The sequence below is a fragment of the Onychostoma macrolepis genome, chromosome 06 (genome assembly GCF_012432095.1).
Source record: "Onychostoma macrolepis isolate SWU-2019 chromosome 06, ASM1243209v1, whole genome shotgun sequence".
Classification (NCBI taxonomy): domain Eukaryota; kingdom Metazoa; phylum Chordata; class Actinopteri; order Cypriniformes; family Cyprinidae; genus Onychostoma; species Onychostoma macrolepis.
Window position 1 is genome coordinate 5,711,944 of NC_081160.1, and position 23,493 is coordinate 5,735,436.

At 36.2% G+C, this 23,493-nt stretch overlaps 1 protein-coding gene across 1 annotated transcript; it reads right to left on the reverse strand.

The window, feature by feature from the left end:
- Nucleotides 1-8,169: 8,169 nt before the first annotated feature.
- Nucleotides 8,170-20,290, reverse strand: pld5 (phospholipase D family, member 5). The gene is made up of 10 exons (XM_058777870.1): nucleotides 18,983-20,290; nucleotides 15,950-16,086; nucleotides 14,732-14,915; nucleotides 13,316-13,424; nucleotides 12,871-12,998; nucleotides 12,357-12,554; nucleotides 10,952-11,103; nucleotides 9,932-10,097; nucleotides 9,727-9,817; nucleotides 8,170-9,388 (listed from the first exon to the last, which is right to left on the reverse strand). The coding sequence occupies exons 1-10, from the start codon at nucleotides 19,016-19,018 to the stop codon at nucleotides 9,138-9,140; spliced, it is 1,452 nt and encodes a 483-aa protein (XP_058633853.1). The 5' UTR covers nucleotides 19,019-20,290; the 3' UTR covers nucleotides 8,170-9,137.
- Between the last annotated feature and the right edge of the window lie 3,203 nt (nucleotides 20,291-23,493).

The following is a 23,493-nucleotide window of genomic DNA, read 5'->3' on the forward strand; positions in this document are numbered from 1 at the left end:
GTGTCACTGGTGTTACCGCTTAACAAAAGTCTTTTATTTTGGAATTAAAAAATCACACTGATAACATCACTCGACTTCCTCCTTCCTATTTTCTAAACATCTATGAAAAAAGGCCCATGTTTAGTCCAATGTTTCTTTTCAGTTATGATAAATTTTCTCATTTATCTCATGATTTCATATGAAGCTTTTAGTTGATGTCACTGGTGTGACCTATTTATTGTTAGGGAAATGTAAAAAAAACTATAATACAAATTGATTAAACTACTTAATTTAGTGAGTATACCATGATTGACAACATGTGGCTTGATACCTTGCAGCAGACATTTTATAAAATGCATTTTTCATGAAAATTGTCACTGGTGTTACTGTCACTGGTGTTACCTTTCTTACGGATAACACCAGTGACGATCAGTATATCAGGCCTAATGTATGTCACTGGTGTTACTGTCACTGGTGTTACTGTGCTATGGTACTGTGTTACTGTACTGTTTTTGTCTGTCACATTAAATAAATAAAACATAATCTCCTTATTTCTTGCATTTTCATTATTTTTCTGTAACTCTGACTATATGTGCTGACATTTTTTTTTTTAGAAATAATATTTCATAAAAACTTTTAATATTGCTAAAGAAGGTAACACCAGTGACAAAAAATGATACACATGGTCTTGAAATAATTGCACAAAAAAGCTAAAACATAATCTAATAATGTGGTCTAAGTTTAAATGTAAAAAAGAAATAAAAATTTTAAGACATTTTGCCATACCAAAAGTGGACGTTTCTGTAGAATGACCCTAATATAGATTTAAAAATAAATATAGCTGCAAGTAGCGATTAGCGGGGCCAAGCCCGTGAATGGGCTGCAGCGCGGCGCAGAGCGGGAAGAACAAAAAACGGCAGAAACAGAACATACGTTGAAAAAGTAGATAGGTTCGGAAGTACAGAAGTTCAACAACGAACAGAAGTTCAGACGAGAATGAACAAACGCACGTGGTCCCACTTTATATTAAGTGGCCTTAACTACTACGTACTTACATTTAAATTAATAATTTGATACAATGCACTTATTGTGTACATACATGTTTTTACATTGTACTTATATTTTTATAAATACCTATATGTACTTACATCTGTAATTAATTTCTGTAATTACATTTATAATTACACTATTAACCCACCCTTAAACCTACCCATACCACAAAACCTGTCCCTAACCTTACCAGTATCCCACCTCAAAAGCAGAAAAAGTGTTTTGCAATATAATATGAAAACAATAATACATTGTACTTATTTTTTGATGTAAGTACATAGTAGTTAAGGCCACCTAATATAAAGTGTAACCACGCACGTTTCTTTTTTTTTGTTATCAACATTTTTTATTTTTCACACATAACATCCAAAATAAATAAAAAAATAATAAAAAAAATAAAAAAAAACAACAGACACATACTCAATATCTCAAAGTCCAGTCAAAGGGAGGGAGAGAGGGAAGGACAAGAAAAACACAAAAGTCACTCCTTTATACAATCACGTATATCAAAGAGAAAGCACTGCCAAGTGCTGTTGTACATTAACAAGTCACTATTTGCAGGAGGCTATGGATCCAATATGTTTTTCCACACATGTGCGGTGTAAACCAGTTTTGTATTATTGTCTTCTTCGCAGCTGTAAAACCAGCAAACAACATTCTCTTTTGCATTGAAGTTATACAGAGACCAGAATCATCATTAAGAAGACACAAACTTGGATTAACAGACCAATCCATTTGCAGTAAGGATGATAAAACCAGGTTTACATGTGTCCATAGACTGATGATGACAGGACATTCCCAAAACATATGCAGAAAAGTACCCGATGATGTAGTATTACATATATGGCAGTTGAGATTCGGTTGTAGTTTCATTTTAAATCTTTTGTAAGGAGTTATGTATGCTCTATGAATGACTTTGAAGTGAATAAGACGATGAGCCAGATTTTTAGATGTTAAACTGAGATTAGACCACACTCTCTCCCAGTCGACAGACAAATTAAGGTCAGATAATTCCCTATTCCAAATAGTTTTAATAGAAAGAGGTTTTGTAATGCAATCAATAATCTTATTATATATTAAAGAAACAGACGGCCGACCAACAGATGGTGCAATCCAATCTTGCATAGGATGAGAGGAGATGGGAGATGCCCAAGGAACTCCATACGCTTTGAGAGCAGAACGTAATTGAAGAAAGACAAAATATGCGGATGCTGGTAGACAAAATTTGGTTCTTAATGTCTGAAATGAAACCACGCACGTTTCTGATTCAAGATGAACGCGCACGGAAGATCAGACGTCTGGAACAAAAGCAACGGCTGCACTGCTTCTGGCCACAGTACCTCTTAGGGTCTGGGTATGTGCCAGCCTGGATTCGAACTCATAACCTGATAGGTTTGGTAACAGTGGCTTAGCAGAGTGCGCCACTCAGTTGTCACTCGTCTGACAGACTGCTGTGGAGAGGTTAAGGTGTGAGAATGAGCAGATAAAAAAGTTATTTAGCTTTTTAACCAGCGTAACAAGCAAAGTTAAGTTAATTGTAACCCAGCATATGGTTAACTCTATAGCTGAAGAATCACATTAAACAGTATTGTAATTGTTTAGCCTGTAACTTAATAGAATGTTAAGATTACTAGCATAAGACAACAAGCACAGGCACGGTCAACTTCCGAGAAGTATTTCTCAAGAACGGTAGTGAATATCAAAAATCTGTTCAGTCATTTCTGTGCAGCTCAGTCCAAAGATCATTTGAGCCAATTTTGGGAAGAATTGGATCAATTTTGAAGGAGGAGTAGCGGAAATACAGAATACTGTACTTTTCAAAATGGCCGCTACTGTAATGGGTGGAGTCTTAATGTAAGCTATTGAATGTGATCGGCATGAAGAGAGTAATCAGGTGTACCAAGTTTCATTTTTCTAGAATTAGGGGTTCAGGAGTTATTACCATTTCAATTTTGAATTTTTGAACTGGTGGTGGCGCTATAGAGTTGGTTATAGAGACCCCAAAGTTGGTCAAATCACTAGTCATGGCCATCTCTACAACTGTGCCAATTTTCATCATTTTCCTATGTTCCCTTCATAGGGCTGCCATAGACTCCCATTGGACGAAAATAATAATAATACCGTATTGTCACGAATATAAGACGACCCTGATTATAAGACGACCCCCCTTTTTCCAGATGTACCTGTTGGAAAAAGGCTTTTTGAAAACCAAATCTTGTTTTCTCTCTCTCTCTCTCTCTCTGTAAAACACATTTATTCTTAAATTATTTTCATATTGCATATTTTTCCAATTATAATTTTTGTTTTGAAAGTATGGTAAATACTGGTAAAATGTACCAACAATGACATTGGAAAATTTTGATATACCATTGAAATAACAGGTAGCCCATCTGAATTATATAACAATTAGGCTATCCAACTCATAGTAGCCTACCAAAATGTTATTATCAGTAGACGTGAAATCTTATTGTAGTCTTCAAATCTGGGTACTGTCTTATGTTTTAAAATCAGTTACAGAGGAAGTTTGGTCCCATCAGGCTAACATGACAGTCACGACTCATGCTGCTGTAAGCTTTTCTTTTTCATTTGTTTTCATTCGCGATCTTTACAACACACATTACATTACATATTTCATGGCACACTCGTTTTATGCGTTTTTGGCGCCACTTATTGTTGTGGGTGTATTATTGACATGTCAAAGTCTAGACCCTGAATATAAGACGAACGCGTTTTTTCAGATGTATTTCCAAGGAAAAAACATGGTCTTATATTCGGGTCAATACGGTAATAATAATAATAATAAAACATACAATTACAATAGGGGCTACAGCCCTTTGGGCTTGGCCCCTAATAAATAAATATATGTATGTATTCAAGCTTGGCCCCCCTAAATTTGGAATCATCAATTTTGGGTGAAATGTCCTCTAAACTATATAAAAAGAAAAACAGCTGTTAAATTCAAACCTGTGTTCCCTGCTTAGCACAGAGCCAGAGAGACGCACACGTTTTTAAAGCACTGCGCATTATAACCAATCCCATACGATTCTGTTGAGTTTATGAATGCAATGACCAATCAGAGGCGTTCAGATGAGTCATCGCCGAAGCGCCGCTATTTCTTCACCGCGCGCGCTCGCTGACTGGAATTCTCTGGTGAATTCTCTCATCAGAAACAACAAAGTGAAGATCTACGAATGTAAGTAAGATATTAATTTCACAGAGTAAACAGCTTTAGAGATTATTATGGGAGTTTTTGAGAGTGCTTGAACTCGCTGGACTGAAGTGAAAATGTTCTTTGATAATGTAAAGGTTCTTTGCTCTCTTTCTGTACAATGAAAGTGTTATGGGCCAATTAGTAACTTACAATATTTTTAGTAAATCCACATAAAATACAAAGTCAGTCGTATTAAAAATATTTTATGGTATGACACTCATATCTGGTACTTAAAGGGATAGTTCACACAAAAATGGAAATTCTGTCATCATTTACTCACCCTCAAGTAGTTCCAAACCTGTATGAATGTCTTTGTTCTGCTGAACACAAAGGAAGATATTTTGAAGAAAGTTTGTAACCAGGCTGTTTTGGGGCACCATTGACTTCCATAGTAGGAAAAAAAAAAAAAAAATACTATGGAAGTTAATGGTGCCCCAGAACTGCTCTGTTTCCCACATTCTTCAGAATATCTTTCTTTGTGTTCAGCAGAACAAAGACATTCATACAGGTTTGGAACTACTTGAGGGTGAGTAAATGATGACAGAATTTTCATTTTTGTGTGAACTATCCCTTTAATTAAAAAGACGGATTTTTATGCAAAGTTAATAGATTACACTATTAGGCTACTTTGCCCATCGCCCATTATAGATCAACTAACATAATATATAAAGGTGCAAAATGTATTTACTTACACATATTTGAGAATCGAGATATTTCGTGATATATTTTGGTATTTCATGATAAATATATATATATATATATATATAATGTGACGGATCAGTGGCCTCCCCTCATTATCATCACCACCCCGTCCCTTATTCGCCGCCCTTCACCAGGCTCCCGACTGGAGTGGGTGGATGAGAGGAGGGGCGTGGGATCAACGCGGGCTGGCGGCGTGTGATGAGGCACAGCTGGACTGAATGAAGCCTCATCACCGCCGCTGTTAAATGCCCAGCGCGCCTCTCCTCGGGAGACCGGTCTCTTCCCCCGTGCATGCACGCTGGTGTCCTCGTGGGTCCAGGAAGGGTGCGTAGAGGGACATCGCGCCACCGAAGACGTGAGCTGCCGAACCCGCGGTCCGGACGAAAGCCGCACCCGTATTACGGCCGTCGGACCAGGATGTCGGGCCGTACAAGTCCTACCAAAGGCCGTGGACGACGTGTAAGAGCCGCCGCTGTGATGAAGCCGCCGCCCTCGCGCCCCGGACCCGAGTGGGAGCGCGTGCGGCCGCCGGACTCCGCCCCTTCGCTGGACCCTTCCCCTTTTGGAACACTGCCCTCCTGCACAAGCCCCGCAGCACGACGAGGACACCAGACCCCCTGTTTATTTTGGACACTTCTTCCCCTGGACACTTTATTTTGTTAAATAAAAGCCTCTCCGAGGCCTGACGCCACACCCACTGTGTCTGTCGTTGGCTCCTCCCGTCACTATATATATATATATATATATATATATATATATATATATATAAATTAATACATAAGCCTATATCAGTTATACAGTGGTATTGTGGCTGCTGTGTGTCATATGAAAAGCATGAGAGCCCCCCCCCTTCACTGTTACTGTGGTCTAGAACCGCCCCTGATAATAGGACAATCTCCCTAAACATGTAATGGGAGGCTTTGGCGCCACCTTGCGGAAGAGTTAAGAACAAGAAGTCCAGTGTTGCCAATTTAGCAATTTTGTTGTTAAATTTAGCAACTTTTCAGACTACCCTAGCAACTTTTGCTTCCAAAAGCACCTAGCAACAAATTTATCTATTTTTAAAATTTATTTGGCAACTTTTAGCAACTTTTGATAAGTGACTCAAATGATAAAAAGGCACACATTTACCATCTAAATTACACAAGAGAAAACCAAAGATGCCTAGTATTACACACATCACGTAAATTAAGTTAGCTGCTGTTTGCAATTGTTTAATTTAATAACGATAATAAAAATAATAAATAATTGTTCATTTATGATACATTTTGTTAATAGTTTGTACTTGCAATTGTTGATCAGGTAAGAAAAATTTCTAGAAAAATGGAAATGGTACTAGTAATTTTCCAGGACATTATCCATTATCCATTGTAACCCAAAAACACAAATAAAAAATGCAGGTTAAAAAAAAAACTGGAAAAGTAAATACGGAAAATTCCTTCATAATAACATAGTAGATTGTGCCCTATTTTACAGACTTTTCTTAGAGTGTAGCATACTAACTAACTACTAATACACTGCTTAAAAATATAATTGTTCAGAATGTGTAATAAAAACTTGAATTGTAATCGTTCAAAAATGTGTGCGTTTTCAAAAATTCTATGTATTTAATAAAATTGTTATTTACATTTTAATATTATATTATGCATTTATATTATTTTACAAACAAATCTAAATGGACATATAAAATATTTTTTGCTGAGATTTAATGTAGTGACAATTTTGCTTTGTGATTACGCAATGACGTCACAACGTCATTTAGCAACAAATCAACCTTCCTTTAGCAACTTCCCCTGAAAATTAGCTGGCAACACTGAAGAAGTCCACTTTGGCCTGCAGATTCTTGACTAAAGCAGCAGCTTATCTTGCACTAACTATAATACACTATAAGTGACGTTAACCGTTGCAGAGCTTCCGACAGATTTTACCCACATTTATATTATATTAATAATTGTATATTGTATAATTATACACTTATACAAGCCTGAAGCTTTGGAGTAATGGTATTTCGATCAGACAGGCAGAAGCAAAACATTTGTTTTCAAGCGGTTTGAAACGCTCAGCTCCCCCCAGCGATGAAAAGCTTCATTCTGGTCTTGCTCCTATTTTTGGCATTTCGCGTTTTATTATCAGTCTCTTTATTCTAAATCTGTCTTATTCTTTTTAGGACACGTGTCTGTGTAAATTGTTGACAGATAAGAAATCATGAACATGTCGCATTGGCACCCTCCTCACTAAAACTAATCTAATAAATAAGTAATCTATTGCGCTCTTAGCTTCCGGTTTGCCATATGTGACCCTGGACCATAAAACCAGTCTTAAGTCGCTGGGGTATATTTGTAGCAACAGCCAAAAATACATTGTATGGGTCAAAATTATCGATTTTTCTTTTATGCCAAAAATCATTAGGATATCAAGTAAAGATCATGTTCCATGAAGATATTTAGTAGATTTCTTACCAAAAATATATCAAAACTTAATTTTTGATTAGTAATATGCTTTGCTAATAACTTCATTTGGACAACTTTAAAGGTGATTTTCTCAATATTTTGTGCACCCTCAGATTCCAGATTTTCAAATAGTTGTATCTCTGCCAAATATTGTCCGATCCTAACAAACCATGCATCAATGGAAAGCTTATTTATTCAGCTTTCAGATGATGTGTAAATCTCAATTTCGTAAAATTGACACTTAAGACTGGTTTTGTGGTCCAGGGTCACAAATATGGACTGTCTGCTGTGAACGCGCAAAATGATTGACAGAGAGACAGCGCCTCAAAAGTATACACACAGATTTGTGTAGGTGATATGATCGACTATGTTTTGAAAGAGCATTAACCATTTGTCCAATGGATTTCCATGTGTTCACTGAGATGGATGAGAAGAATGAAGGAATTTAGGCAATTTGTTATTGCTTTGAATGTGCCAAATAAATTGCTCCCCCAAGAGAGGCTTTAAATTGATTTGGCTTTGAGAGGTGTTTGCTGACAGTCTGACACAAATTACTGAACAACAACAGTGAGAAATCAATGGGACATATGTTGCCTATTTACGACTGGTAGTCAGTTTTTAATGAACTCTTTAATATTAAATTATAACAATCGGTTAAGTTGCTATACCCCATCATTTAATTACATCATAAATTGTGCATTCCATGTAAGAAAATCATTATCTTATGTACATGGGGCTATAATTCAGTTCAATATATGACCCATGCTGCAGCAAGCGGTTTTATTATATATGATTATATGTATACAGTATATCATAGATGCATTGTATCATAGGAGGTAGTCATCCAGAAAGCAACAGCAGCTACAGTTTATGGCAGCATATATAAGGCAAAACATGCTAAAGCATCAGGCCACAAACTACTGAGAAATGCAACATATATGGCCTGCATTACAAGATCAGCAATCAGCAGCGACTGTTTAACAAAAACATTACTGTTCCATTAAAACAGTCAGTTAAAGGATGATATAAAGCTACATATAAAAGCTACTCTATAAAGCTACATTTAAAGGGTGTAAGCTTAAGTTAGTATTCAATAAGAAAAACAGTCTCTTCTTGTGCGTACGATTGTACATTACTTCAAGGCTGTGCATGCTGCATCATGTAAACATTGTATATATATACACAGTGTCAGATGTGCCATAATATCTAGTCAGTCAGAAAGTAATGATAGCTACAGTATGAGGCCGCATATATAATGAGCAAGTTTGTTGGCGTATATGCAGATTTTTCCAAAATGTCTTTCAGTAAGAATGTGCTTGATTTTTAAAAAAGGATGACCAATGAACCTCTTGAGAAAAGTAATTTACACAATGATTATAAAATTTTGGCAATGTCCTTTCTCGAAATTTTTCCATGAGCAGAGTCTCTGAATAAATTGGCTTAAAATAAGAAAAGTCTAAATATTGGAGTAAATGATTTCCACAGTTCTCAGTTAATGGTACTGAGTGTTTTTTATCCAAACAAGCATGCATTATATAATGGTTTAGAGTATTTCTTTGAAAGTGCTGTACTGTCATTTTAAAAAGAAAGCATACACAAAAATCTTCACAGAAGTCCTTCAGAGATTATTATTCCATTCCACTGACAGCATTTGAAAACTCAAATGGTAAGAGTCATGGCGCAGATGTTCTGAGGCACAAAGTCCTTGGCTTATTGGTCCCGCCTCAGAGAGAAACTTGTGCCGCTCACTCATGCTCTCTGCTCTCTGGTTTTGTCTTTAGAGCTTGCAGTTTCTGACTCCCATGTTGGCTCTCCTGTAGGGTCGTACTGCCAGAGAGCAGGCTTATTGTGTAGGGTGAAAACCAGTCTCTTTCAAAAGCAGCAGTCAGCTGCTGTACAATCGAGTCCTGCCCTTCCCGCTGGTTCTCCGGTTCTTGAATCACCAGCCCGGCTCCTGCATTGAAAGCCAACTCACTGCCAACCCAGTCCAGATTCCCTTAAATGACAGAAAATTAGAATAGTGATCTGCGATATGATAAATTGTACATGAATTAATATAATACAGATGACAAATGCCTCATTAGGTATATTTATTTTTAGAATTATTGCATATTTAGGTTTATTTATTTTTTGTTTTGTTTACTGCTATCCCTTTTAATATTACATTTAATTAAAAAACAATGCAATGATTTGTTAATACTTTTACACATTTGCACTACTGTTATTTGCTTTTTAAAACTTATTTTGTACTGCTTTGGCAATACAAATATACAGTTTTTGCCAGGCCAGTGAACCACAATAAATTAAGTGTGTGTGCAAGAGAGAGAGTCTTACCGATGTATGCTGTGTTGTCTGTCACCATAAATTTATTCTCATTTATCCTGTGCTGAAATCCTCCCATGTGCTCCTTGCCTCTGTAAAATCTCTGATTCAAAACAGACACGCATATATAAAATATGACCTATACAGTAAGATATATAAATATATGTTTGGGTATGTGTGTGTGTAAACAGATCAGTCAAATAGATTATTTCCCCACCACTTCTATAGAGCAGAATGGCAGTCCTGTGCATAGGGCCTGCATTGACGTCATGAAGTTAAAGGTCAGTGGATGTGTGCGTGTCCACAGACTGATTAAGAGACGAACTTTGACCTCTCTCAGTACCGCAGCCTCTCGGAGCATCTCGTCTATTGGCGACCAGTACCTGAACCAAAAAATATAACAAGCCAAATGAGTGTTGATGTAAGGAAGCAGCATACAGAGAAGTCATAAATCTTCAAAAGAGCAAATTTGTCCATTTCTAAAAATAGCTCCAAAGATTTACACATCAACAAATCTATTTTTAGTATCTTTGTCTTGTTTTCCAGTGAAAATACCTAAATGTCTTTTAAGACAAATTCACATGAGAAACAAAAATAAGACCTTTCAAAGTTGAATATTTAGATGCATAAACCTGACAACTGAGTGATATCTCAATTAGATTTTTTTTTTTCTTGGCAAGTGTTTTCACAAATACAACATCAAGATAAACAGTCTTGTTTCAAGAGCAAGACTCGATTGAGAAAACTTGATTAAAATGTTATATTGTATATCAAACTGAATGATCAGTTGATTAAATAAATCAGCAAATTTTCTTAAGATGGATAAAACACATTATACATAATGACAATAAACATGTAGAAGATTTAGAGATTTATTTAGTTTTTTTAAAAGCAAATGAAAAATTATTTGGAAAAAGTAAGTAAACAAAAATCAAGTTAATTAATATTAAATAATACGTAAATATAAAAGCATAAAATATAGCATGCTTACTTGAGAAATATCTTACACAAAACGTTAAACTGTGTTACAGGACTTTCAAGTTTCAGTGATTTTTCAAATAATTGCAATGTATTTTATTATGAAATGTGTAAATCTTTTCATGTTTTATTTCCTTTTTTATTTGCAGTTCTTTGTGTCTTTTAACAAACCCCACTAAATAGATTATTTCCTTTATTAACAGCCATTTTGAATGCTGAAACATATAAATGACCCAGTGCCTGTGAAAAGCAGCATTACCGTATGATTGGTGATCCTCTGAAGCTGCGGTTGACTAAGGGCAGGTAATCTGTTACAGAAATGTAGATGAATCTCTTGGCTTCTCGGATCACATGCCGTATGGCATCTAAATCTCTACTTCGACCCTTGGGGCAAAACAGCTCTGGTGATGTCTATGAAGAAAAGTTGGGGGAAAAAAAGATAAAACAGCAGTTTTCTTTTTAAAGGGTTTTTTTTTTTTCCAGCTTTTGTATTGCCAGTACACCAGAGCGAGGTAATGAGATGGCCGTCTGTGTACATACATCATTGTCAGGAGAATAATTTTATCACTGAGCTAGAAATGTCTCCCAGCAGCCTATAACATTACAGCACAATTCATTTGAATGGGATGATGGATGTCTCAGATGTGTTGAGTAAACATCCTGTTGCTGGAAGGGAATCAAGATTCATTATGCTCAAATTAGAATCCGATGGCCAGTGTCTTCACATGTGACGCAGCTTGACGTGCAACAGAGTCACCGGGATAAATTACCTGTCGAGTGAGTGAATTCACCTTAATCAAATTATATCCCATGGGAACCAATGAAAAAGCAGTTTACATAAAAAAATCTTTGTAATAAGAACAGACATAGAAGTAAACACATTTCAATGTGCATGGAATTGGATAATCGATCATGACATGTTTATGCAATAAAATGTCAAATGTATTACTAAGTACTGGACGAAATACGTTTACACACACAAACCCTCAACGGTTTGGAGTCGGTATGAATTTGTAATGTTTTTTTAAAAGGTCTCTTAAGATCACCAAGCTTGCTCAAAAATAAAGGATAAACAGTAATATTGTGAAATATTACAATTTAAAATAACTGCTTTCTATTTTAATACATATTAAAATGTAACTTATTCCTGTGATGCAAAGCTGAATTTTTAGCATCATTACTCAAGTCTTCAGTGTCACATGATCCTTCATTAATTATTCTAATATGCTGATTTGCTTTTCAGGAAACATGTTGAAAACAGTTTTTTCAATGAATCAAAATTTTAAAACAACAGCATTTATTTGAAATAGAATTCTTCTGCACCATAACTGTCATAGAAGTACTAATTTCTTTTTAAATAAATATTACCCTTAAACTTTTCAATTGTATATATACTTGAAATTTATATTTCATTTTGTAGGCATAATGCCATATAGGGGCTAGTTGTCACACAGGGAAGGACTGTATCGCAGTAACTATAAGATTTACTGTATAGACAGCATTAAAAATAAATCTGCCCTGAGAAGTGGGTAGCAGGATACTGAAGATAACAAAGTAAAATATGTGGCAACTATCCCCTGTCTTCCCTTTATATTTTAAAATAGATGTACACTGGCAGATCACCTGAGTCAGGCAAAGACTAGAGAGTTATTTTTTGATCTCACCGACACATAGGCAGAAGCATCTGTATTGTTGAGTCTGAGCTGAAGCGGCTCGTCTCTGCTGAACACGGCCGTGACTCTCTTGGACCAGATTGAAGGGATGTAGTCCCTGTACTGAAGCTGCCAGTAGAAAGAAAAGATCCTGTGCAGGTCCAGAGCCAAACAACTACAGTCGTACACTACAACTCCGAGCTCCTTCAGCTGAGAAAAAATAAAAACAGGAGCAAAGATTTCTCAATATGAAATGTGAAAAGTTTTACTTGAAAAATACGTTATCTACTTTGGTCATGGATGGCTTCATGATACAAATTTGCAGGGTAGCATTCATCAAACTTGAACTTTTAAATGCAGTGAAATTTGAATGAGCTTTCTCTCTTGCATGTGTGTGAATGGAAGTCAATTGAACAAAGAGTGTACTGTGACCGGCCCTTAAATGCTCCCAGGTTTCATATTTTGTTACGTTTTACAATAGCTCTCATACATCATCCAAGTACTTTTCGAGGCCGAAATTCTTTACCTTGGACAGCGCTTTCCAGTTCATGCCAGCACTGCCAATGTAAATGTGCTTCCTGTCCACCACCCAAAAGGAGGAAAGCAGTCTTCCTCTGGTGAGGGCCGTCATGTTGACGTAGCGCACTTCTGCATCTGGGAGAGACCGAGCCATGTGGGCAATGGTTGGGGAACTGTTAAGCGCTCAACCTTGACGAGAGATCTGTCTGTCATTCAACTCTGGCATAAACAATATTGCACAGTCGTGATGTTTTGACCTTGTGTATAGCCTTGAGGGACTGGAGCAGCGAAAAGCCCAAAGAGTTATGCCAGTTTATGACAGACAGATGCCTGTGTGTGTGATCTTACACTGTTTGCCTCGAGAGAACTGCTTTAGTACTGTATTCAGCACTTCAGCAGACACAAATCAATGCATCTCTTAACATAAACGAGAGAGATTTGAGTTCGCTTACAGCGGTCAGACATGCTCTTCAGCTCAATGGAGTTGGGCTGGTCACTGACGATCTTTAATTTGACACCTCGAGACTTCAGGCTTAACAATCTCTGAAACAAATACTGACCCTAGAAAACAGAAAAAGATTGTAGAATGTTAATTCCATGTGCAATATATGCCAATGACAATAAATCAATTTTAGACGTAGAATTTATCAGTACATAATCATAAGTAGGAAGTAGGTATGAACAATATATACGTAGCCTACTACATCATTTCTGTCATGACAACTCTCGGGAGAGTTCAGCATGGTAATATACAGGGCAGTGTTAATGTGTTTGGTTTTGGTGGAATAGATCTGCTACTGCTACTGCTGTTGCGGCAGAGCAAGTACCAAGATTTGCTACTACCAGTCCATCCAGAGATACGCTGCTGTGAGCATGTAGGAAATACTGCTGCTGCACATATAACATACATGACATTGCCCTGTAGCAGATCTATACAGGTGGAGCTGGGGGAGGTGGAGGGTTTCTGAAGCACTAGCCAAGTATTCGAATGTTGAGCAGCAAGCTCATTAGCAGCTTTGCAAAAAGAAACCAATCAGTGCCATGCCAGAAATGATGTGATTATATCAGACTGAGTTAGAACCTTGACAGAACTTTGTATGTGTTTGTCCCATTCCGATATTTAACTTTGCATTTGTATGAAGTCTTAAGGAGTAAAGGGGATAGTAAAAAGATATGAGATGGGAGGGGAAAAAATATTTCAGTGCTTTTGCATTCTCTTGCAAAAGTATTGCGGTCCCCTAAGAAACACTGCATTCTCTCGCAAAACATTTGCGTTCTCTCATAAAATATTTTTGTTCTCGCAAAAATGTTTTTTCCCTCTTATTTTTATGTGACATATTTGTGTTCTTTTGTAAAAGTTTTACATTCCCCAGGAAACTTTGCAGCCTCTCATAAAATATTTGCGTTCAACTGGGGGATTGCAAAAGTTTTGTGAGAGAACACAGAAGCATATATTTTTTTCCCTCTTATGCCATTTTTTTTTAACCATTACCATTAGAGGCTCTGTAAATGTGCACTCAATCTTTGAAACCACTTATAAATTGACAAAACTGATAAATGAAATCTTTAGCAGAATTTCAAAATAAATATACATTTTTCATACTATACAGTAGCATTTTAAATGATTTCAGTTTTCAGTGTTTTATTTCTTAATCAATTATAAAAAATAAAATAAAAATAGTTTTAGTTAGAATATCAGTGCATCCCTTATGAAGTTAAATCACACAAATTATTGTAGACGTATAGTTTGTCTAGGTAAGACAAAGTTATGATAACTATTTGTATTGCTAATACAGTATATAAATAAAAAAAGTATCACTTTAAGTGTTGATATTGCGTATTTGCAGGGTAACCATATGCTAACTAACCTGATAGGAAGAATAAAGCCGTGACCCCTGATCGGTGGAGGTCAGAGCCCAGTATGGCGACACTATCTCAACTGACAGTTTTGCTTGGTCCAAGAGGTGGTTAAGACCCATGGCAAGTGGGAGATGGGTTGAACTATTGGGGTTGAATGACAGCTCTCCTGGGATGTTCTCCACAAGGACAATGCTAAGAGCACATTGATGTAAGTCAGGAAATGTTAATTTGTGGAATATGTTCATAGTTTTATGTACAACATATATTGAAGTCACCATGAAATCAAAATTGAAGCTATTTACTTTCTTAATGCACATATGATTCAATGTATGATTCATTGTTGCATATTTTTAAAAACTGTTGGGCAAGCAGTTAAGCCTTAAAGATAAAATTCATTCATTTACATTATGCTACAACTGTTCATTTAGCAGACATGTTGCCATGTGACACACAGTCCTTTCTATATAGAACAAGAAAGGTGAATCTGGCCACACTTTGTAATATACAGTATAGAAAATGAATGTGGAATAAGGCTGTTAAGTTCCAAAATGAATGTCCTCACAACAATGCAATTCAGTTCAAGTCCTGTGTGAGGAACAGACCGAATTTTAATTGATTAAAGGACTCAATTAATCATCTCACATTGGGATGTTCATGAGGGAATTATTCCTTTTAGTCAGATCTTTTCTTTCAATCAGTCACTTCAGATCTGAATGATCTCTGACAGACAGAATGAATGAGCGGTTAACAGCTCACTAGAGGGAACTTATTTTTGATTAAAATTCAGTCTGTTCTTCACAAAAAGCTATGGTATTGTACGGCTTCAGGAACACAGCAATGATAATTTTATGAAACATTGTGGAATTTTTTGAAGTGTGAATGCTCCAGTCTCCATTTATTGTAATTTGATCCCAAAAATAAAAGGTTGAGTTGGCCTGTGTTATTCAGAATTTTCTTTTTGTTCTACAAAAAAGTCATATAGGTTGGATGAGATAATGACACAACTCTCATTTTTGAGTGAACTATCCTTTTTTGAATCAGCCATTAAGCCATTAGACGATACACTGCCAAGATACAATTAACAAGCTCACGTTGGCTAAAGGTACAAAACACAGAGCTGAATATGCAGTGCTCCCTGGTGCACGTTTTGGTTCATTATAATGAATTCAATATGTACTGTAGAAAATAACATCATCAGGGTATGATCTGTGAGAACTGCTTCTTACCGACAATTTTTGCTGCAGTTCTCCTCAGTGACACCATCCTCATCCTCTCCCCAGACATCCACAGCAGAGAAAATTAGAGCCACCAGGACAGCAAAGCAGCAAACCAGAGCAAACACGGCAATACATTTCTGCTGGGACTGCATAAGACATACAAAGAGAGCTCTGCCAATTACATATACCAGGTTTTAGATCACTTTGTCTTGACTTATTTGTTTAAAATATTAATATAGGGTTTCTGACTTTGGTGATAGTTTAAATTTGCAGGGTCAAGATTTATTGCATTCAAAATTGTACTTCTCTGCTCTGGAATCTTTTCCTAGCTATAATTTCATTTTACGACTGAGAGAATGATAGAGCGTCTCTGTCAAATTTGCACCTGAATTCTATTATACAGAAGGATGGCTTTTTTAAAAAGAGCTTTCCTAAGGTATTAAGGTAGATAAATCTGTTGTTGGTGAGTGTTCTCACTATATAGCGTTCTCTGCAATCCGCCGCTGTAAACAAGCATCAGCACGAAACCAAGGAAAGTGTCTATAAATATTAATGTGGTCAATGGATAAAACGTGGTGTGTGCTGAAGGGCAGTAGTTCTCACATATGGTGGGTTGCTGATAGGGTTGTGGCCAGCAGGGAAAGAACAATACTAAATGTGAATAATAAATCATATAATTATGCTTATTAAGGAGAGTAAAACATACAGGATTATCAACAATACACTACCGTTCAAAAGTTTGAGGTCAGTATGATTCGAAATTTTTGTGATGAGTGCGTTAAATTCATTAAACGTGTCAGTAAAGACATTTGCTGTTCTTTTACTTTCTATTTATCAAAGCCTTTAAAATGTATCACAGTTTCCACAAAAATATCAAGAAGCTCAACTGTTGATGATAATAAGAAATGTTTCTTGAGCAGCAAATTAGCATATTATGATTTCTGAAGTATCATGTGACACTGAAGACTGGAGTAATGATGCTGAAAATTCAACTTTGCCAACACAGCAATAAATATATTCAAATAGAAAACAGTGATTTTAAATTGTATTAATATTTCACCACGTTACTGTTTTTACCATATTTTTGATTAAATAAATGAAGCCCATGGTCATCATGAGATAACTGAGCATTAGTGTATAGCAGAAAACAAACAAACAAGTCAAAGACCTATACTACACGAATACAGAACCTATAAAACAGGTTGTTATCATTGGGCATATTCAGTTTATGGAAATATAAATACATATCAATATTGTATATTAAGAACATTTTGTTTACATTTGTACAATAAAAACTTATGGTGTTTTGTCATCATTTGATGACCGATGTGGGTCCTGAGGCAATACTACTTGAGAACCAGCGCTGTAATCAACTCAGAACTTTTGATTTTCCCTCCAAAAAAGGAAAAAATGAACACAAGTGACTTGATTTTTGCTTAGTGCTGCACTTCCCTGAACATATCTCCCCTGAGAGAGATTGTCTCCCATCCCATCTGCTGGCCTCCATCAGAGTCCCAGCTTTACAGCTGTCTGCCGAGTGACATATACATCGTATATCATTTTCCTCTGAAGGAGACATGCAAAGTGAAGTTTAATTAAAGAGCAGGGAGTACACAAAGCGAGCAGATTAATGCACGGCACTAACCTTCTTACAGTTAAAATGGATTTGGTCAATTAGTTCCCCCTTTATTACCCTTACACACTCATGTACAGTACAGTCATAATTTACTTTGTTTGGATTTTTACTTTATGTTAAGTTTGACATTCAAGATATTACTGAGGATGTTTCTTTTTTATTTATAAAGGATTTTTAAAGCTTGCTTTGGTTTAAAATCAGATCAGTAGCACTGGGGAATATCATTGAATACAGTAACACTGAAGTATCTTTGTTTATTTCAGCCATTATAAGTTATTGGGGTGTTTCAGACCTTTAGGAGAATGTGATATTTTGAATCCATTAGTGTTTCAGTAAGAGCATACACTGCAGTAATCAAATGATATGTCAGATTTCCTCCACTGTAATAAAAATGAAATCCGTGTCTTGCCAGAGGCAAAGGTAGGATTAAAGTTGTCTGTAAACACAGACTTTCTCCGCCTGAAGGGAAATATGTCAAATTAATGCTGTGTTTGCATCGAGCTGTCTGTGCTGACGGCTTTGATTGACAGGACGATGTGCTGCTACTTCCAACCTTATCTGTTACTTTTCAGAGTTCAGTCTTGCCGAGTTAAGCGTTCTAACATACAATCAAAAAGGCCTGACATGCAGCTTAGTCAGACTACTGTAAACCACCATGCTGTACTTGCGAACCACCGTGTGAGAGAAAAATTCATTAAAACATACTCTCCTCTCAGACTTAATCTTATTTAACAAAACAAAATAAACCAGAGAAACTGACAAAATGTAATTACACACATAGCATTTTCATATGTGTGTTTTTTAAAAATAAAATAAATTGCCTACACCACTGAAAAAAAAAAAAAAAAAAAATTCTCACTTGTTCAGGTCGTATTTCATATTATATTATATTATGCTTTTAGAAACATTGAGATTTTTCTGTATTTGTGAAAAAAGTGACATTTATTTTCATATAAATGAAGAATATTTTCAAAAAATGGACCATTACTGTTGAAAATGTGTATATATATATATATATATATATATACACACACACACACACACACACACATATACAAACTTGCATATATTAACCATATACTGACAAATTGGAAAGTAATGCACTTGTTATGAAAATACACAGTCCAAAAATGTAAAATGTTGATATTAATTAGTAGTGCTAAAATAACTTTCTTTATGCAAAATGTAATCCCCCACCACCACCACCACCACCACCACACACACACACACTTTTTGGGGATGAAATTCGACCAAAACATTTCTTGGGAATTTTATGAGTCACCCAATATCAAAATCACATTCCATGCAGCTGAGCAAAAAATCAATTCATTTCAATTTAAATGCAGACATTCTGCAGAAATATTCTGATTGGGTATTTGGAGCCTGAAGTGAAAGTTAAGCCTCACCTTCATGATGTTCTCCTGAGTGGCAGAGCCTGGCATAACAGCTTTTAAGTTCCTTCAGACTTCAGGAAACATGGAAAACGAGACGCTAGTGCATTTCATCATTGTAGTCTCCTTGGTAACGTGTCCCGCTCAGCCTCTCTCTTACGCTCATCGCTGTAATGGATGTGCAAGTCCACGGAATGATATAGTGGGTGATAGATAGTGTGCCTTTTGTTTTAGCACCCTGAGCTCACGCATGCTTCCACTAGCTGTGTGGTTTCCTCGCCTCAACTCCATAGTGATGGAGACAGAGAAAGAGAGAGGAGGAGAGAGAGAAAGAACCGGTCCACTCCCTCTCTCGAAACATCCAATGCTGGGCTAACACAGAACAATCCCCCTCCCTTCTGCATCTTTCTCACCTGCCCTGTGAAGCAAAACTCTCCCGGTAGAGTGCAAATGGATTTGGCTTCAGCAGAAGAAAGACAAGGGGGGAAAAAAACATGTTATAAAACGCAACCTTCTGACTCCAAGCATCTCTAAGGTATTGTCTCTTTTCCTTCCAGCACGACAGAGGGAAGTTCAGCGCAAGCATAAATGAGCTTGACACGTTCACCCTATAAATAATTCAGCATCGTTACAACTGGCTGGCCAGCTCCTGAACTAATCTATCAAGTAAGTTGTTTATTAGAGTCACCGGTATGCAATCTCAGAATCTGAAGTACCTTCCCATAGGAAGGAAAAACACCACAGGATACCTTATTAATACCCGTCTTCTCTCAGACAGCAAATTACATTCAATGGAAAGCAAACTGAGACTTTTGCTGAAGTCTCCTGATTCTCAGATTGCTCTCAAGAGAAAAAGATCCCAGTAATCTCCGAAAGTGTTTTGGAATGGATGTCAATTATGTTTCAAACTGAGCTTACTGGGAAAACATGAAAGTTTGCAAAGGTCAGAGAGCTCACATACTTCTCATCAAAGACCAATTATCCAGACTAAGCGTTCTACTTCAATTTTATAGCTCTGTACTCATGCTGTAATGTCTCATTTGTGTCTAATTTAGGATCGTTAAATCTGCCTGGCAAGCTTGTGAACTAATCTATCAAGCCAGACTTGTACTGTATATGAGATTCACTGGTCTGCAACTCCTATAGGAAAGAAAAATCAAAAAGGAAATCTTTTATTGTCTCGGTTGTTCCTTGAAAACAGTAAATTAGAACAAATTGCTTAGGTTTACTGATTTTATTTTTGAGGGGGAAAAAAGACCCCAGTGGTCTCACTCTCACATCTACTTTATCTTCAGAAGACATCTCAATGATTTATCAAGATCAAATGTCAAATGATTTCAATATGAACTATTCCAAAACCAAATCATCTGAACTATGCTAACCACAATAATTTTAAACGTTTTAAAAATATAATTTTACCAGAAACATCTAAGAAAACATCTTTGAAAGTGAAGTATTAGAAATATTAAAGATATTAGAAATATTATTTTTATACGACTAGAATATTTATTAACAGTTTGAATTGCTTTTTTTATATTTTCATTTTATATATATTTTATATATTTCCTTTTGTCATTTTTATTATTTTTTCTATTTCTATTGTTCTTTTATTGTTATTTTAATTTGAGTCATTTTAGTACTTCAGCTTAATTATTTCAGGTAATTTTTTATTTAGTTTCTACTTTAGTTTAAGTGACTTAAATATATAAAAAAATATAATAATAATAAATATTAATATTAATATTAATATTAATATAGTGGGACCGTTGAGTCAAAAAGGTTGAGAACCTCTGCATTGCTATGTTTCAAAAACAGTTAGCTGCTAGACGCATGAGTAGCATGATAGATGCAAAAAAGGGCAAGAGCTTGAAGTAATCAAAGTTTTCTCTGGAATCACTCGGCAGATGTTCCTGGCACACTATCGTAATGGAATGGAGCATATGCTGCCTACAGCAGGAGACTCCTGCTGAATCTCACCTCACTTACGCACTGTTAATTACTGCCTATACTCACGAGATACAGACGACCTCCTTCACTGGGATTTGTATCATTGCTTAATGAGATATCACCTCCTTAAATCAGTGCATACTCTTCTTAGTCCTGTGATTACAGAGTGGAGTTTGTGGAGTAAGTGTATTTAAAAGCAACTAATTCCCATTCTTGACCACTTTAGAGTCAGCAAAAGCTGTCTGATAAAACTAGACGTTGACAGACCACGAGACTTGATTGCACTTAAGATGGTGATGCATTGAGGAGAGCTGGCAGGATGTTAGACAGGAGATAAATGCACCTGTGTTTTGGGACATTCGTTGCGTAACTTTTCATCGAAGGAAACGAGAGCGAAACGAAGCGGGAATGACCCTGCCCATATAACCACAAGTCAGAATAGAGGTCACTGTCAGCGTGACGTCCATTAGTTACAGCTGAGCCCCTCACCTTAAAACGCCAAGCACTCCATCACTGCACAGCTGATGCACTTTGTACATACAGTAGAGCGCGAGTACAGTCTTTATTTATCATATGTTATGGATGGATGATGATATGGATGATAATTAAAAAAAAAGAGTGCAAACACCTTCGCAAATGTACAGCACAGGCCTGGAACCACCAACACCACTTTAGTATCGGTTGTTAGTATCATGGCAAAGAGTTTTGCACAAGCCAACAGCACTCATGATGGCTTCAGAAAATGATTTTATGGCTGTTCCTACGAGTTCTGTGTTGATTGAATACTTGCAAAAGTGTTAAAGCAATAAAATGTACTGAATTAGAAACTGAGAGAGTGAAAAAGAGAGAGAAAAAAAGAGGCTGATGGCCCAGACAATGCCAGGTTAGTCATTTCTCCAGGGAGAGGTGAAGCAGACAGGGTGTAATATATAAGAAAAATGAGGAAAGCAAACTTGACTGTGTCCTTCTCTGACAGAGGACCCTATATGGCCAGCAGGAAAACTTATTTTAGGCCCTGGCACTGTACATGCTGAAATGGTACACAGAAACAATCATCAGTTACTCTTAGGGTTTAGAACCTCGCAGAAAGATCCACAAATGTCAGCAAAACTGAAACACCGGTCACTTGCTTCAGTTTAATAAATATTTTAGCTAGCTCTGTCAAAAATTGTTATCAAATTAATTGAATTAAATGCAATGAATCAAATATATCAATATTTACTAAGAAAAGCCACAAAATAAAGTGAGTGAGTAAAGCTTTAAAGGAATAGTTCATCCACTGCTCCATCATTATGATGTTTCTAACTTCAAACTGTTGCTTCCAGCTAAAATGAGTCCTCTATCCATAATATTGCTTGCTCCAGTGAAAAAGTCATCTAGACTGAATCAGGAGAGAAATATGCAGAGATCAAGCACCGTTTACAAGAGAAAACAATCCAAAACAGTTCTAAACAAGTATGTAAGTATATATTTCTTTATATATTCAACACTATTTCTTTAGATCCACTGTTTTACACATGTAAACAACTGGCTAGCACCATGTCTAGTTGTTTCTGTCCTACAAAATGCAATGATGTAAGTGTGGATTGGTGAGATGTGTGTCCTGTAGTAGCAGATGTGTCTGCTCTGTATTCAAAACATGAATGTGATGCTAGCAAGAAGATGAAGGTGGTACTTTGTGCTTTGAAAATGCTGTTGAAACACAAATAGGTACTTACACAGTAATAGCAGAACCGTCACGCATTTCAAAGTAACACACAGTAGGTGGTATTCCATTCCTGAGGGATCCAGTCGAGTCTCACTCATATGCAGTCACTTCAGATGCTGAACGAATCAGTGTTTCTGAACGAATCGGACAATCGGTTGAATGGATCGTTTAATCCCATGCATAAAGACAGCCATTTGTCGCCACCTACTGGTGAAATAATGTAACCTGCATAAAGAGTCACTGAAAAATATTTTAATATATATCAAATATTTAAATATATATGGTTCTAGAGCATTTTCAGTAACCATAAAAGTAAGGTAAAAGGTTAGTTTAGTGTGCTAAATGCTAAAGTATCACTGTACATCTCTCAATATATAGCCTAATTTCATAATTGTTTTTCAGATCTTGGTTAAATATGGTTTGTAGTAAGCATATACTATTGAACATACTGACAAACATGCATGGCAAACTAAATTATATTTTAATGTCATTTCTATTGAAACTTATATAACATGTTTTTAAATATATTTGTAATTTCACATTTGTAATCATGATGTTGAAAGTTAGAATTTAAAATGTACTTTAAAGTAAAACTTTTAATTTTAAATTATTACAAAGTGCACTTTTTAAACGCGTATATAAGTTTGTTTTTTAATACAGTAATACAGATTTGAGGTACACTACAAGTGAACATTAAGTGCACTTTTTTCACAAGTGCTGCAGCTTTTAACCTCCATCAGCACTGAAAAGCTGAAATAACGTATAGAGTCTGTCTGGACAGTCCACCTGAAGTAACCTTAAACCAATTAGCAGCTCTGAGCTTTAACCCAATGCATCACACCATCATCTAGTTTACTGACCAGAGACCATT